The sequence below is a fragment of the Lineus longissimus genome, chromosome 3 (assembly GCF_910592395.1).
Source record: "Lineus longissimus chromosome 3, tnLinLong1.2, whole genome shotgun sequence".
Taxonomy (NCBI): domain Eukaryota; kingdom Metazoa; phylum Nemertea; class Pilidiophora; order Heteronemertea; family Lineidae; genus Lineus; species Lineus longissimus.
The window spans coordinates 26,015,990-26,032,979 of record NC_088310.1 but is presented as its reverse complement, the minus strand read 5'-3'; the positions used below and the strand labels follow the sequence as shown (position 1 = coordinate 26,032,979).

General features: G+C 41.4%; 3 protein-coding genes across 5 annotated transcripts; 1 reads left to right on the top strand and 2 right to left on the bottom strand.

Annotated features, from left to right (window-relative positions):
• Positions 1 to 451: 451 nt before the first annotated feature.
• On the bottom strand, positions 452 to 10,282 carry LOC135484406 (protein sel-1 homolog 1-like). 2 transcript variants are annotated; one of them, XM_064765824.1, is made up of 15 exons: positions 10,004 to 10,282; positions 8,289 to 9,679; positions 6,480 to 6,599; positions 6,068 to 6,131; positions 5,563 to 5,725; positions 5,245 to 5,358; positions 4,768 to 4,849; positions 4,361 to 4,587; positions 4,069 to 4,137; positions 3,588 to 3,816; positions 3,057 to 3,205; positions 2,728 to 2,893; positions 2,444 to 2,518; positions 1,848 to 2,143; positions 452 to 1,580 (listed from the first exon to the last, which is right to left on the bottom strand). In XM_064765824.1, the coding sequence occupies exons 2-15, from the start codon at positions 9,670 to 9,672 to the stop codon at positions 1,443 to 1,445; spliced, it is 3,276 nt and encodes a 1,091-aa protein (XP_064621894.1). In that variant the 5' UTR covers positions 9,673 to 9,679; positions 10,004 to 10,282; the 3' UTR covers positions 452 to 1,442. The 2 variants fall into 2 exon arrangements, with proteins under 2 accessions (XP_064621894.1, XP_064621895.1); XM_064765825.1 differs by having other exon boundaries at positions 4,361 to 4,572; positions 10,004 to 10,280.
• A 249-nt stretch (positions 10,283 to 10,531) lies between these two features.
• On the bottom strand, positions 10,532 to 14,254 carry LOC135484407 (uncharacterized). Its single transcript, XM_064765826.1, has 2 exons — positions 13,838 to 14,254; positions 10,532 to 13,513 (listed from the first exon to the last, which is right to left on the bottom strand). Exon 2 carries the CDS (start codon positions 13,504 to 13,506, stop codon positions 12,043 to 12,045), a length of 1,464 nt encoding a protein of 487 aa, XP_064621896.1. The 5' UTR covers positions 13,507 to 13,513; positions 13,838 to 14,254; the 3' UTR covers positions 10,532 to 12,042.
• On the top strand, positions 13,994 to 16,396 carry LOC135484408 (large ribosomal subunit protein mL48-like). Of its 2 annotated transcripts, none has more exons than XM_064765828.1 (7): positions 13,994 to 14,095; positions 14,287 to 14,357; positions 14,734 to 14,788; positions 14,943 to 15,076; positions 15,359 to 15,461; positions 15,722 to 15,811; positions 16,153 to 16,396. In XM_064765828.1, exons 1-7 carry the CDS (start codon positions 14,078 to 14,080, stop codon positions 16,261 to 16,263), a joined length of 582 nt encoding a protein of 193 aa, XP_064621898.1. In that variant the 5' UTR covers positions 13,994 to 14,077; the 3' UTR covers positions 16,264 to 16,396. The 2 variants fall into 2 exon arrangements, with proteins under 2 accessions (XP_064621898.1, XP_064621897.1); XM_064765827.1 differs by having other exon boundaries at positions 14,287 to 14,366.
• Positions 16,397 to 16,990: the final 594 nt, after the last annotated feature.

Here is a 16,990-nt window from a genome sequence, read left to right as displayed (position 1 = left end):
GTTCCAGGCATTTTGTCTGGATGTGGTTGACAGTCATTGGCTCGGTGTTCCAGAGGCAAGGGTCCTCTTGGTGGTGCGGAGGCTGAGAAGCTGTACATGTCGTTTCAGTCTTTCAAACTTTGAACTCCAATAGGCGAAGTCCATAACCAGAGGACCAATTTTGAGGACAAACCGCAGCTTTCATTGACTGGGGTCAACATGTCTGTCACAACCTCTGATAAGAGATTGTCCAATTGTCTTTCGTTACCTTGATTGACTGGCAACGACTGGTTGCGACACTTTTTTATTCCTGTCTGGAGGAGAGCTGAGGTCAGAAGTACACAGAGTGATTAGAGGTTTCCATCACAGATTTCAACTTTGTGTCCCTGGTCAACTTGCTCTCTCCACCCAGCTAAAACGGAATACAATTGAATGGTGAGAGCACCATACAGGAACTGAGCAGACACAGATATTTTCAAATCATTGTCTTATTTTAACAAAAATATACATATACTGTACATCAATAGCTTTCACATTCATTCATTTGGTCAAGAGGCACCAAAAGTGAAAACAGAAACACTTCACATGTCAAGGTTGACTTCTATTCAGTGTGCACAGAGGAACTCCACAAGATTACATATCCGACACACAAGTGTTTGATGATTAATAACATAGATGCGCAGATGATTACATCCACTTGCAAACTCCTCCCCGCATGTTTACGATGAGGGCCGGTGAAATGACCCGATATGTCAGAATGGGATGATTTGAAAATGATATCAACATGATCAAGAAAGATTATGGAAACTTGTCAAGTTTTGATTTAGCGCAAATTTGTCACAACTTTTACACTCCAAGACAACAACTACACATACTGGTAGATTATTTTCACGGCACCAATTGCATGGAGCTGATGTTATTTCGTTTCAATTTGATATCAACTTGGTTGCACGCCAGGCCAATTTTACTATCCGAGAGCTTTTCAGAAACAAAAATTGCCCACCAGCAAGTACACCTACATGAATGGCTTTCATTTTAAATGAATTTAGTGTTTGCCCTCCACCCATGTCTTCTCCGCGTCAACATTTCCAAAACAAAAGGACACATATAACAAACACATTATCATCAAGCATAAACCCTGAAGTAATTCAGCAGGACTCTTCTAAAAAAATTGCTTAAAAAATCGTTAGCGTTTGAACCCACCTATCCCTTCTTCTGATAAATACATATGTACACTAGCTCCTGGCCATTCAGTTTGTATTACCCATTCAGGAGCTGGTCTCGTTTAACAAGGAGCTACTTGAGTTCAAGAAATAATAATCAGAGGAACCCCCCTCCTCATCTTTTTGAGAATAAGTTACGATAAATAAATGCAACAACTGAACTCAAAAGCCAGGATCCGAGAGCCATGGACCCCTGAATCAAATAATACAAACAGTGTGGCCTTCTCATGATGCGTTTCCCTATGTCCCTCGTCCGTATTGAAGTACTTTTCGTAAGATGATTAAAGCTATAATTCCAGCAAGGAAAGTCATTAACATTTTGTCCCAATATGGTCCAAGGAAAAGTCGAACATCGAACTCTTTGTAGAGATACCAGTTCTGAAAAGAGAAGGAAGACAATATTAATAAATGGAAAGTTTTTGAAATATGCATTTCAAGAATAATCTGCCCAGAATCTCACTGCACGGCTGAGTGGTGGCATTGTTAAATCTACCACAGCAAACTGCACGTGCAAGTTTCTAAAACAACTGAAGGAAATGAGGCTGGTGGCAATAATCCGACTCTTGTCAGCACTGGGAAGCAAAGAATCAGCAAGATTAGTAAACTTTTAAACAAACTTGTTGACAATAGAACATTGTTGCTTACCTCATTTATATAGTCTGCGGCATATATCAGACCAAGTTTACATAAAGCTAAAGCGACTGGCACCTGGGCATCCATCGATGTCTCAGCCGCCATGTCGTAAAATCTTTTGGCTAAATAGATATCCTGCTTCATCCCCAAGCCTCTCTCATGCATGTAGCCAAGATTAAACATGGCTTGTGCATTATGTTGTTGTTCTGAAGCCATCCTGTAGTGAAGGGCCGCAGTCTCGTAATCAATCTCTGTTCCGTAACCATAGTAATGGTAGTCACCTATCTTCACACGTGCTATCGTGTATCCTGCAGTTGAAAGTATTAAGAATTTATAACAAGGGATGTAGGTTTGAGGTCTTGGCTCAGCCTTTTAAGATCGGCTTTTGAACAAATCACTGACTCACATCAATGGCTACATATCTTTAATAGTGGACCCGCAGCCTTTAAACAACTTTTTAGGGGAAGCAAAGGTCCCCCAAAGCCACGAAACTTAATGGGTTCCTTGGCCTGATTGGCATCAACAGCTAACTTCAGTGGTACACACATGTTTGTCCTTGGACAAATCGACAGCAAAATAAGGTGATTCACCCATCTTGGCATGCTTACCTTGTGAGGCTGCTCGACTCCAGTGAAGCAATGCCCTTGAATATGTTTCATTTCTTTGGAACATACCAGTTTCACCTGAAGACAAGTGGGACATTGGTAAGGTTAAAGTTAAAGTCCACTATCATGCTGTGGAATACAATCTAGAAGCACCTGAACAAAATCTGCCAAAAGACATGGGCAAGTACTTTTCAACTAATAATCACCAACAATTGAGACAAATAGGCCTCTAAGGAGGCCTTGGATCAATATCAGAAATACAATCACAGAGTACAAGCTTGCCTTACCTTGATCAAGGATGTAAGCCACGTTACTCTGTGCCACCTCATAACCTAGCTCAGCCATGAAGGTATATTTGACCAGCGCCAGGTCAATGTTGCCATCTTTATACGCGCCATGTGCTTCCATCAACTTCTCTGACCACCGGCCACGCTCCGCAACATTTTTGAAAAGCTGAAAATGAGAACAGTTGTCAAGACTCTCGGGAGTACAATGGATCTCAACATAGCCTCAACATCATTAGACATCATAGTCTTGCAGGGTCCTAAAATTGAAACTTATCGTAAGACCCAGACCTTTATTTTGGAGACAACAAACAGAGCAATGATAGACTCACCTCAGTGGCAGTGTGGCATGCTCTAAGGACTCCCGTTCCAGTGGCATGCATCTGTGCAAGGTTATAAAATGCCAGGACATGACCAGACTGTGAGGCAAGGTTGAAGTACTTCAGAGCCATCTTGTAGTCTCTCTTCACACCCATTCCACCTGAAATATAACAACAGAAGACTGCTTAAACCTGAACTCAACTCTTTGCCCCTCAGCAAATGCCTGCATCCTATCACAGCCCAAAACTCGAGGCCAACTGGTCCGTAACTCAGGCTGTTAGAGTGGCACAATGGAAACCATCCTCTGATGTCACCGGTTTGATTCCAGCTTGGTCACGGAAGTTATGTGATAAAGAGGGCAACTCCCTTCAATAGTGTAGGTTTCCTCTGCCTTGCCCGGTTCTCTCCTACAGTACAGACCACCCAAACGTGCCAAATATTGTCTGAAGAGTCAATAATTTCTCTACCACACCTATAATTCAACAAGTTGTACGCAGAGAAGATGATAACTGAGTTATCAAGATATAATCTATTCAACTCACTAAAATACATAGTGCCTAGCTGCAGTTGCCCATCGACCCATCCTTGTTCTGCAGCCATACTGAAGTACTTAAATGCCTTGGCGTAATCCTGCTCCACTCCCCGACCGTACAGATACATGAGGCCGAGCCCGCTCTGGCCAATAGGGTTGCCCTTCTCTGCCGCCTTCTTGAAGTAATTGTAGGCGGTGATGTTGTTTTGCTTCACCGATTCACTGCCCTCGGAGTACATCTGAAAGAGAGGAAGTGCTCCAGTCAAACACAGTCCATGTGTTGGCATAAAACAACTTGCCATTTCTGATATGCTAGCCATGTTCTTAAACTAAATTCATTAGAATGGACAATGCTTCCATAGCATTTCAACGAAAGTTTTCAGTATGGCCCCATACAACAGTAGGCCTAACGACTCCTCACTTTGGCCAAGAGGGAAACAGCTAACATGTCAATTGACTCGTTTTGCCAGTTTTAGCCAATTTAAACTTACCTTTCCAAGGAAAGCCATCGCCATGGAGTTCCCGCCCTCTGCAGCATGACTGAAGTAATTGAAAGCCCTCTGAAAACAAAAATTTCACAATGCTTCAGTTTATGGTTGTGGAATGCAAGCAACAGCAAATTACAACATTATGTAGTCATGAGCTTATCTTCGCAGGACTCAGCAGTGTATGTAGCCAAGTATAAGAGGGTCACTCAAAATATAATTTTATGAATACCAATATCGCAATTTTGCGAAAAGTGTTGGCAATCCGGGTCTGCAGGAGTTAAACCTTTACACTCACCTCATGATGGACTTCGACACCTCGTCCACCCTGCAAATACAACTGTCCCAAGCCAACCTGAGCCTGCACATCACCGTTCTTGGCCTGCAACTGGTAATACTGTATCAGATCATCATCCAACATCCCGCTGTTGGAGCTTGGGTTCTCCGCCTCATCATAGAGCCGGATTCTCTGCACCACCGTGCCACCCGTTAAAGACACATCCTCAGCAACTGAACGGGAAAAAACTTTAGAAACACAGGTATAAGAAACAGAATTCAAGAGTAGTTGTTATAATTCTCAATCATTTAAATGTCATGAAAAGTAGGATAGGTTATTGCACTTTCAACTAATTTGGATGCAAGCTTTGAGGTAATATTGATAATGAACACTTCTCAGTATTACAAGAGTGGTTGAGTTACACCTACCTTTTGTTGCGACTTTCCTGTAATATGTCAGAGCCGACTCACAATTCTGCTCAACTCCAACACCAGCCCAGTAGCGATAACCCTGGAAGTTAAAAGAAGAAGCTGTCTTCTAGATCTCAACATAAGCTAAAGGCTTCAAAAATGAAGTTGACAGTGGTGCACAGTGTATTAGGGGGGATGCACTTCCCATGGAATACACTGTTGCACTTGAAACATGATCAACCAGCCTGATCAACTAACAAGATGTTGCAAAAGCATTGAAACTCTTCTCCATGTGTTGGTCGCTCACCCAGGAATCATACCCAAACAACAGATCAAATTGCCACGTCAACATCATCCGAACAACAGATCAAAGAAGAGTTAACAAATCTGATAACCCAGGACCTCACAGCCCAAGAGAATACATATAGTGATGGAGTTATGTAATCTTATTGACAAGTTAGATGTGCTAGACACTTGAGGATTTAAACAACTTACCAATGCCATCTGGGCGTACGGGTTGCCTCCAAGAGCTGCGAAAGTGAAATAGACCAGTGCCTTTGCTTGACTTGAGTTTGTGGATAAGCCAGTCGCATGGAGAAAACCCAGGCCCTGAAAGCAAGAGTCCAAAAGATGTGAGCGCAGGTCAAACTACATGTACATGTAGATACGGATTCAGAGGTGAACAAATCTATAGGTAAATGCCCAAATGATTCACCTCATTTGCAACGCCACTGTCAGAATATGAAAACCATGTGATTTTACATCGTACATCCTATACTCATCTGAAAAACTTCAACCACAATGGGCTCTTACCATTTGAGATCCTGGGAATCCTTTGATGGAGCGAGGTTCAAAGATCTCGTGAGCTCTGGAGACATTCTGGGTTACTCCATCTCCGAATAGGAAACCATAGCCAAGCATCTCCCAAGCTTTTTCATGGCCTCGTTTTGCAGCTGCCTGCAGGAATGAATAGGCCCTGCAAACAGGAACAGAACAACAAAATCAGCAAAGAAGATCTGAGAGTTGAATACTGCAGAGATCAGTTTCTTGCAAGAGCAGACTGACTGCACTGGGTGTCATTTCGTTACGAGTAAAACACATTTGACATGTCTGGCGTAACATCTTTGGTGTTCAGTCTTATGGACTTAACTGAAGAAGATAAAGCCAAAGAAGTTAACGCCAGCCTGTTTTGGACAACCAAGCCCACTTTGAAAGTTAAAAGCGGTAGTAGCATGGGACGGCTTAACCTATCACTCAAAAACAACCTTTGTCTCGAGTGCTGTTTGCTAGGGGAAATCAGTGTTGCTGAAAGACTTACTCTGGTATATTCTTCTTGCCAAGCTTCCTGAGAATCCCTTCACCCTTTTGGTAGAATTCCTCAGCTGAAACAAAGCAAAACAAATTGACTGAGACAGACGATATACAACAGAAAGCCACAATCCTCTATGGCTACTATTTGGGATGGAACATAGACTAGGAAAAAGACAATGAATTTACTGGTAGGTAGATTGAAGACACAGAATGTTCGTAAAATATCATGCTTTTAAAATTCTTTTTACTTCCTCGATTTTGAAAATTCTATGTTGAGAACCGAGATCTTTTGATTCAGTACTAACTTCCCTCACTTTCTCATTTGCTCAAAGAAGATGCAATTCACAAAAACACAAAATAAAATTGCAGCAGATATTGCAGAGTTTCACAGTACAACTTGAAAACTGAGCTTCATCTACCTATTCTCTCTTCTTCTGCGAGTTTTTTCTCCTCTTCTGTCAGCTCAGGGGTTGTCTCCTCTGGTTCAACCGGCTTCTCAGCACTCAACAGTTCAGATGGAGTTTCGCCTGAACCAGTTTCTAAATAAAACAAACACATGGAAAATAAGTTAGGAGATCATGCACACTCCCTACAGTGTGTGGGGTGAAGACAACAGGAATTGATACATTGTACAAAGGCAATAACTTGCTGTACTCTGATTTAACTTGGGAATAGTTATTCAATGAAAGGTTTTTTATATCAGAAAAAAAAACGAATTGCACAAATGCACAAATGCAGAAATTCAATTTCAAGACTGAAAAGCATGAAGCAGCGACACATATGTTATTGTTATACATGTTAGAATGTTAGTCTTATCTAGAAGGGCAGAGATAAATCCAGCTCGGATCCCTGACATTCAAAAACGGTTGGATAAATCCATGATTGTTTTGATCCAACATGCCAAAGGACAGATCAATTAACAGCAGCTGTTGAACAATACAGCTGAAGCTATCCATAAGTTATGCACTGTGACAACAGACACTGCAAATATGTTGAATGCCGTCAGAGCGCATGCATACAAAGGAATGTTACATTTGATAGGACAACATCTTTATGTTTGATTTGATTTCTGCAACATGGGCAGCTCTCTTCAAGAACAGCATTTGTCACATGTAGTCCAAAGGGTGCCCTTTTAACAGACAATGTCTGCTGAAATCAACAACTGCAAACAACAATTCACTTGACTGAACAAACGGCACGAATTAACAAATTTAAGCTGAATGATTCAAAAAGAAACATGACGCGAAACAAAGAGTAAATTCATCACCACAAGTAACGTAATTGGCCATTCAAAGGGAAAAGAAGAAAAAATAGAAATGACATGCCATTCGTAATCAAGAACAAGCCCAAGAAGTCTGGAATTTATAAGAAAAGTGAGGTTAAAGTACTTGACAGAGAAGATGAGTGTTTGATCATCAACCAGCCATTCTTACTCCACCACGGCAAGTTACAAATGCACGGTACACTGTACATTTGGGAATGAACTGTTCCACCAATTGTGCATACTCTCACCCATTCATTAATTCAAAAGCTTTACATTACGATTAACAGTAGATCATTTTCCATGCATAGGTGTTAGTTATGAAAGGGTTAAATTGAAATAAATCTATGAAATAAGCAAACATGTACATGTAGAGTTATCAAGCAAACAGAAGCCACTAAAAACGAGAGTCAAGCACGCTTGTCAGAATAAGTTGTGCAAAATAAATAAGTTCACTTAACAGGAAACAAAAAAGGTTAGAATATTAGAAAGAGGAGTATCTTTCTCAGGACACCACTTCAGGATATCACATTAGAACACACATACATGTATATTAGGATAAACTCTAGTGAAAAAGCAGAAGATAAACAGCAAAGAATGCGACTGCTAAGAAAACAATGCTGGCCAATTCTAGTACCAGGCAAAGGGCATGTGCAAATAAAGGCCGATTGCATCATGTAGATTTGAACAAAAAAACATACCATTTTATCTAAGCAAATGACATGAATTCCAAAAAGAACATGCTCTGTTTATCGATTTATGAAAGTATTTATCCTAGATAATTCTCTATAATCATATTTAGTACTAAAGTTTCCCGATAATTTTTACAAGGCTTCCCTCCCCTCATCCTCCCTGTTCCACCTAGTTCCTGAATACCTGATGTGGTGTCAAGAGAACATGAAGTCAGCTACAGTAGACCAGAACTTGAAACAAAACAAAACAAAGGCTACTTCTCCGAAGCATCTACCTTCTTGCTCAAAGTTCTCCATTCCTTCCATCACTGGTGCCATCTCTATACTCTCAAGTGGAGGCTGTTCAAGGGTGTGGTCCATGCGGTCAAGCTGATCCTGGTTATTGGTGTCTAGTGGTCCCTGGGAAGTATCCTCTCCGACTTGGGCCATATCAGCACCACTGCCTCCCTTCTGCACCGTTTCATGTCCACCCTCATTCACCTGTGTCTGGGAGGACAGAATGTCATCAGCAGGATCACTGGGACTTTCAGGAACCTGATCAGTTTGTTGTTGACCAACATTAACTTCACTTTCTGGCCGTCTCATAGCATCCTCAACCTGTACTGAAGACGCTGGTTTCTTTGAAGACTCAGTACTGCTCTCTTCTTGTGTGCCACCTTCAGACTCGTCCCCCAATGGACTAGCTTCCTCAGACACAGATGAAGAGACGCCTCCTTCTTGAGGTGGATCAGTAGACCCTGAAGGCTCTTGTGTACCTGGATACTGATCTACCACACGCACATGGACTACTTGTTCCTCAACAGTTGTATCAAGGTGATCAGCGATGTGATGTTCGTAAGACATTCCATCTGGATCCACAGTGATTGGTTCACCATCTTTTGCCCCATCAACAACTGACGGCTCAACTTGCACTCCATCCCCACCCATATTTTCTGATGGTAATTTGGTATCAGCTTTTCCTTTGGGCACCTCCTGGGTTACACCATCATTAGGAATTTCTTTAACATCCCCCTTTTCCTGACCTGCATTAGACAGGGTAGACATGTCTTCTTTTACTTCAACAACATCAATGTTTTGAGAAAGAGCCAAGTTAACACCGTCATCTCTTGTCTGGTCATCACCTTCCCGGCTCAAACTCTGTTCTACTGGTGTTGAATGCGGCTCAACCATCTTTGGTAATACCTCCTCAACAGGAACAACATGTGCCTCGACAGTATGCGATCCTTTTACTTGTTCATTCAGCTCTTCTCTCATTTCATGAGCCAACTCTTCAGGTGTGATTTCATCAGGCAGCACATCTTCTACCTCCTCAGACTTTCTTTCTTTTGGCACTTCATGTAAAGATGGTTCTACCTCTTCCTGGCCCTGATGCACACCAGACTCTTTTATAACCATTGCTTCAACTTTCCCATTAACAACATTGTCTTTATAGTCTCGGTTATCTTTAGGACTGTTATCTACAGGCAAACCTTGATCACTTGTGCCCCCACTTTGATGCTGTGTCTCCCCAACCGATTCTTGTTTAAGCTCACCTGATTCTGGCGTCTGCTGGTGTCCCTCCAAGTGCTCTGGTTGAACCCCTGCCTCCTGACAGTACACAGCTATGAAATTCACCACTAGCACAGCTAACAGTAGAGACCAGCTTCTGGTAACTGACATTTTGAAGCTGAAACCAGACAAGAACATATGATAATTTTTAAGAAGAGAGAAAAAAGATTTCAAAATGTTTTGGTTCACAGAGCTACTTGCCGTTATCATCATCAATTTGTCGGTCGTTTTTCCCTTGCTCCCATTTGCAGAGAACTTTGAACGGTGCTATAGTACGATGATGATGCTTATGTCCAAATTATGCAATACATTCCTGCACACACTGTGCATGCTGTGTGCATTTTGTACACAAAATTGAAGTTGTCACCAGAAAAATGATGTTTCTCAGTCTTTCACACAATGCATTTACCAAAACCTTCGTTTCTACGGGATATTACATTACCTGACAAGACCCTGATCGGAGTTAATGATAAAACCAGGACAAGATCAGTAAATAAATCGCATCTTTTCGCCACGTACTTCGCAAACCACAGGAAGTGCACAATCAACCGAAGTGCTGAACGAGGCAACAGCTGATTGGCTGAAATGGCTTAACTATCCAAGATGGCTGCGCCCATGAAATAGGTGCAAGTCAAAATATTCCACTTTTCGAGCATTTTCTGGTGTTAATTAGATAGCAGTCATGAATAGAGTCGCTCAGGTATGAGGGCAATAAGTAACAGCTCACCTAGAAAGTATCGGTTATGTGAAAATCCCCTTTTTTTGTGAGGTATTGCCAAGAAAAAGGTTCCACATTTGTTCATTTTTGTTACTCCCTGCCACCTAGTGGTGGAGCAAGGAACTCCTTCACTGACTCAACCTCAAGTGACTGATCTAAATTCTTTCTTTCAGTTTCTTTCTCAGGTTGTCAACAATGGCAGCACCTGTCAATGCTTATCAAGAAAAGCACTCGCCTGTCACAGGTGGGTAAGGTCAGTACCTTTGTAAAGACGGGATCTTTACCTGAAGTTATTCAATGAAAGGTTTTTTATATCAGAAAAAAAAACGAATTGCACAAATGCACAAATGCAGAAATTCAATTTCAAGACTGAAAAGCATGAAGCAGCGACACATATGTTATTGTTATACATGTTAGAATGTTAGTCTTATCTAGAAGGGCAGAGATAAATCCAGCTCGGATCCCTGACATTCAAAAACGGTTGGATAAATCCATGATTGTTTTGATCCAACATGCCAAAGGACAGATCAATTAACAGCAGCTGTTGAACAATACAGCTGAAGCTATCCATAAGTTATGCACTGTGACAACAGACACTGCAAATATGTTGAATGCCGTCAGAGCGCATGCATACAAAGGAATGTTACATTTGATAGGACAACATCTTTATGTTTGATTTGATTTCTGCAACATGGGCAGCTCTCTTCAAGAACAGCATTTGTCACATGTAGTCCAAAGGGTGCCCTTTTAACAGACAATGTCTGCTGAAATCAACAACTGCAAACAACAATTCACTTGACTGAACAAACGGCACGAATTAACAAATTTAAGCTGAATGATTCAAAAAGAAACATGACGCGAAACAAAGAGTAAATTCATCACCACAAGTAACGTAATTGGCCATTCAAAGGGAAAAGAAGAAAAAATAGAAATGACATGCCATTCGTAATCAAGAACAAGCCCAAGAAGTCTGGAATTTATAAGAAAAGTGAGGTTAAAGTACTTGACAGAGAAGATGAGTGTTTGATCATCAACCAGCCATTCTTACTCCACCACGGCAAGTTACAAATGCACGGTACACTGTACATTTGGGAATGAACTGTTCCACCAATTGTGCATACTCTCACCCATTCATTAATTCAAAAGCTTTACATTACGATTAACAGTAGATCATTTTCCATGCATAGGTGTTAGTTATGAAAGGGTTAAATTGAAATAAATCTATGAAATAAGCAAACATGTACATGTAGAGTTATCAAGCAAACAGAAGCCACTAAAAACGAGAGTCAAGCACGCTTGTCAGAATAAGTTGTGCAAAATAAATAAGTTCACTTAACAGGAAACAAAAAAGGTTAGAATATTAGAAAGAGGAGTATCTTTCTCAGGACACCACTTCAGGATATCACATTAGAACACACATACATGTATATTAGGATAAACTCTAGTGAAAAAGCAGAAGATAAACAGCAAAGAATGCGACTGCTAAGAAAACAATGCTGGCCAATTCTAGTACCAGGCAAAGGGCATGTGCAAATAAAGGCCGATTGCATCATGTAGATTTGAACAAAAAAACATACCATTTTATCTAAGCAAATGACATGAATTCCAAAAAGAACATGCTCTGTTTATCGATTTATGAAAGTATTTATCCTAGATAATTCTCTATAATCATATTTAGTACTAAAGTTTCCCGATAATTTTTACAAGGCTTCCCTCCCCTCATCCTCCCTGTTCCACCTAGTTCCTGAATACCTGATGTGGTGTCAAGAGAACATGAAGTCAGCTACAGTAGACCAGAACTTGAAACAAAACAAAACAAAGGCTACTTCTCCGAAGCATCTACCTTCTTGCTCAAAGTTCTCCATTCCTTCCATCACTGGTGCCATCTCTATACTCTCAAGTGGAGGCTGTTCAAGGGTGTGGTCCATGCGGTCAAGCTGATCCTGGTTATTGGTGTCTAGTGGTCCCTGGGAAGTATCCTCTCCGACTTGGGCCATATCAGCACCACTGCCTCCCTTCTGCACCGTTTCATGTCCACCCTCATTCACCTGTGTCTGGGAGGACAGAATGTCATCAGCAGGATCACTGGGACTTTCAGGAACCTGATCAGTTTGTTGTTGACCAACATTAACTTCACTTTCTGGCCGTCTCATAGCATCCTCAACCTGTACTGAAGACGCTGGTTTCTTTGAAGACTCAGTACTGCTCTCTTCTTGTGTGCCACCTTCAGACTCGTCCCCCAATGGACTAGCTTCCTCAGACACAGATGAAGAGACGCCTCCTTCTTGAGGTGGATCAGTAGACCCTGAAGGCTCTTGTGTACCTGGATACTGATCTACCACACGCACATGGACTACTTGTTCCTCAACAGTTGTATCAAGGTGATCAGCGATGTGATGTTCGTAAGACATTCCATCTGGATCCACAGTGATTGGTTCACCATCTTTTGCCCCATCAACAACTGACGGCTCAACTTGCACTCCATCCCCACCCATATTTTCTGATGGTAATTTGGTATCAGCTTTTCCTTTGGGCACCTCCTGGGTTACACCATCATTAGGAATTTCTTTAACATCCCCCTTTTCCTGACCTGCATTAGACAGGGTAGACATGTCTTCTTTTACTTCAACAACATCAATGTTTTGAGAAAGAGCCAAGTTAACACCGTCATCTCTTGTCTGGTCATCACCTTCCCGGCTCAAACTCTGTTCTACTGGTGTTGAATGCGGCTCAACCATCTTTGGTAATACCTCCTCAACAGGAACAACATGTGCCTCGACAGTATGCGATCCTTTTACTTGTTCATTCAGCTCTTCTCTCATTTCATGAGCCAACTCTTCAGGTGTGATTTCATCAGGCAGCACATCTTCTACCTCCTCAGACTTTCTTTCTTTTGGCACTTCATGTAAAGATGGTTCTACCTCTTCCTGGCCCTGATGCACACCAGACTCTTTTATAACCATTGCTTCAACTTTCCCATTAACAACATTGTCTTTATAGTCTCGGTTATCTTTAGGACTGTTATCTACAGGCAAACCTTGATCACTTGTGCCCCCACTTTGATGCTGTGTCTCCCCAACCGATTCTTGTTTAAGCTCACCTGATTCTGGCGTCTGCTGGTGTCCCTCCAAGTGCTCTGGTTGAACCCCTGCCTCCTGACAGTACACAGCTATGAAATTCACCACTAGCACAGCTAACAGTAGAGACCAGCTTCTGGTAACTGACATTTTGAAGCTGAAACCAGACAAGAACATATGATAATTTTTAAGAAGAGAGAAAAAAGATTTCAAAATGTTTTGGTTCACAGAGCTACTTGCCGTTATCATCATCAATTTGTCGGTCGTTTTTCCCTTGCTCCCATTTGCAGAGAACTTTGAACGGTGCTATAGTACGATGATGATGCTTATGTCCAAATTATGCAATACATTCCTGCACACACTGTGCATGCTGTGTGCATTTTGTACACAAAATTGAAGTTGTCACCAGAAAAATGATGTTTCTCAGTCTTTCACACAATGCATTTACCAAAACCTTCGTTTCTACGGGATATTACATTACCTGACAAGACCCTGATCGGAGTTAATGATAAAACCAGGACAAGATCAGTAAATAAATCGCATCTTTTCGCCACGTACTTCGCAAACCACAGGAAGTGCACAATCAACCGAAGTGCTGAACGAGGCAACAGCTGATTGGCTGAAATGGCTTAACTATCCAAGATGGCTGCGCCCATGAAATAGGTGCAAGTCAAAATATTCCACTTTTCGAGCATTTTCTGGTGTTAATTAGATAGCAGTCATGAATAGAGTCGCTCAGGTATGAGGGCAATAAGTAACAGCTCACCTAGAAAGTATCGGTTATGTGAAAATCCCCTTTTTTTGTGAGGTATTGCCAAGAAAAAGGTTCCACATTTGTTCATTTTTGTTACTCCCTGCCACCTAGTGGTGGAGCAAGGAACTCCTTCACTGACTCAACCTCAAGTGACTGATCTAAATTCTTTCTTTCAGTTTCTTTCTCAGGTTGTCAACAATGGCAGCACCTGTCAATGCTTATCAAGAAAAGCACTCGCCTGTCACAGGTGGGTAAGGTCAGTACCTTTGTAAAGACGGGATCTTTACCTGAAGGTTCCTAGTCTTTACAGTTCTTTGCTTGTTCAAAAAGGAGAGATATATATAGCGTACAGCAGTCCGGGGACAAGTCTTTGGGGTTTCTTGGTATAGCTTCTAGGGACCTATCAAAGGACTCAACCTGGTCCTGGTTACTCGTAGGTTCACATAAATGTCCTCAATTTGGCAGGCTCCTAGGGTGACTTCACAACAGTGCCTACCAAACCCAGCAGAATTGATTTGCAACAACTGGTCATAATCTTGAAACTACAATGTAGATTTGTGATTTTTGATCCGAACCACTGGAAAGCTTTGAATGCTCTGAATCAGTTCACTTTCAATTTACAGGCCTGTTGTGACTGCTGGATGGAGACACTACTCAAGATATGAACCAGATGGCTTGGTGAGTTATTGCATAGTTCTACAACTAAATCTCAAGCATCACTAAGAGAGTTGTAGATTGTTGATTTACCGGGACCTTGCTGCTCCCAGTGCCCTCCTCAATTAAAGAACTGAACTTGTTACCAAAGTCCACTAAGCTTTATTCTCTTTCTCAGGATGATGGTCCGGCAATCCCAGAGTATGATGTGCTGAATATTCAAATGAAAAGTTACGATTATGTCAAACTGGAAGCCTACGCACGATATGTTCATAGACTGACAAGGGATCGCTTCAATATTGATACTGAGTGGTAAGTTATCTCCCAGGATTGTTACATTCTCCAAACTTTAATTTGGTGCCTTCTCCAGACAGAGTTGTCATTGTGACTGTCTACAAATGTGGTGTTATGTCTTCTTCATTCCAGAGTTTGAGTATGATTATTGAAATCTAGCTGGGCATCTTTGAAGGGAACAGACCTCAATGAGAACTTGTCATGAGCAGCTGCATGGTCCTAGTACAATTCAATATTTTCAGTAATCGACATGAACTTATTCTCATCATCATCATCATCATTTTTCTGTTCTTCTTTTAGCTGGGCTGTGCCAGCAAGGACGACAAAAATACAGACATTGAAGCCAAACTCTAGCATTTTACAAAATGAATATAATCTTGCCATGTATGAGCGAGTAGTTCAGGTAAAGTCACTGATCATTGTAAACTCTCCTTTAGTCTTTCTACTTGGATACATGGCTATTTCCCTGTTACAAAGATATGTATATTGATATCATCAACAATGGGACATCGAACATCAGACATTGTGCTAAGCTGCATTGCCTTACGTAGATATTCAACATCGCATCCATGTAACAGCCCTTGTATGGGGATAATGATAAGAATGGTCGTTTCATCATTACCTCAAGACTGTGTGCTTACTGGTCTATTCCATATTTTTCAGATCTCAGATGTACCTTCCACCAAAATGCCTCTCCTGTTAGAAGTACTGAATCAACATCTCCCTTCTGGGGTTAATTTAAATGTTAAAGAGGTAAGCAACAACTGCCAACTTAGAAACTATGATAACCCTTACTACCCCTACCATTGATTTCATGTCCACTCTTCCCAGTTATCACGGTAACAGGATTTCTAGGGACAAAATTTCTCAGTCAAACTGTTTGAAACTCTTTGGAAGTGTACAATTTTGTCTTCTGATGTCCTTTTACTCTCATGAACAATATTGACCTTTGCAAATAATTGGGTTTCAAGTCATGTTTTGGTATCTATAGTGGAGCTTGAATCATGAATGTACAAGTCAATGGCTAGGGTGAATATAGCCAGTTGGTTTTAGCACTATATCAGTCTTGCAATCTTTCACAATATGTTTTTCAGTCTGATCCAGATGAAGAAGAGTTCCGTTATTTACCCGATCGGGAAGTTGGTGAACTGAAAGAACAACTAGAGACAATAACTAAGGCCAGGGCAGAAAGGAGAAAGAAATAAACTGTTTGTGATATTTGGATAAGAGTTTTACCAGTGTGGGACTGTGTTGTGTCAGAGACACTTGAAGGGTTGACTAACGAATGTCATTGTTAGTGAATGATCGTGTGTAATAAAAGATAGATTTTATACTGAACCTCTTGTCTTGTCATCATTTATGGTGTCCAACAACTTGTTGCTGTCTGTTCTGTAGATAGACAAAAACTTGTCTCATCAGATCACTTTCCTCAAATCGTCTAAATGGCAGCTGCTGGAGGGAAGCTTTGGATCACTGCCCATTGTGGAATCCCAATCAACAAGAAAGCAGCCGCATTATTGCCAGAGACCAGGAGGAATATGCAAGAAGAATGAATGCACACAGCAATGCAAGGACCGTCCTCTGGAGGTTCTCCACAGAATCCTAGAGAAAGACAAGGAGACACTGCACCCAAAGAGTTTCTAACCACAATCTGGATCAGAGACAGCAGAATCAATTTCCACCTCCAAACCAAACATTGTCTCCTCTGCAGCCATCTTCATTGCATCTTCAGCCCCTGTGGGCACCAGGAAAAGACTTCTATTCATATTCTCAAGACTGCCACCTCTATGCTGCTCAAGGAACCAGGTGAATGCACACCAGGTTTGGCCAGACAATATGGACAGATAACAAATGTCTTTTTTGATGCAGATGAATGACAACCACATCACATTTACCAAAGCTAAAGTAAGAGACAAATGCAGAAATATTTTA

Coding starts and splice junctions, on each gene's coding strand:
- LOC135484408 (XM_064765827.1), top strand. Junction 15,077..15,358: donor TTCAATATTGATACTGAGTG/GTAAGTTATCTC, acceptor TTCTTCTTTTAG/CTGGGCTGTGCCAGCAAGGA. Junction 15,462..15,721: donor TGTATGAGCGAGTAGTTCAG/GTAAAGTCACTG, acceptor CATATTTTTCAG/ATCTCAGATGTACCTTCCAC.
- LOC135484407 (XM_064765826.1), bottom strand. CDS start 13,506: ATGTCAGTTACCAGAAGCTGGTCTCTACTGTTAGCTGTGCTAGTGGTG.
- LOC135484406 (XM_064765824.1), bottom strand. CDS start 9,672: ATGTCAGTTACCAGAAGCTGGTCTCTACTGTTAGCTGTGCTAGTGGTG. Junction 5,359..5,562: donor GATTCCCAGGATCTCAAATG/GTAAGAGCCCAT, acceptor TCTTGCTTTCAG/GGCCTGGGTTTTCTCCATGC. Junction 2,894..3,056: donor CATGCCACACTGCCACTGAG/GTGAGTCTATCA, acceptor TCTCATTTTCAG/CTTTTCAAAAATGTTGCGGA.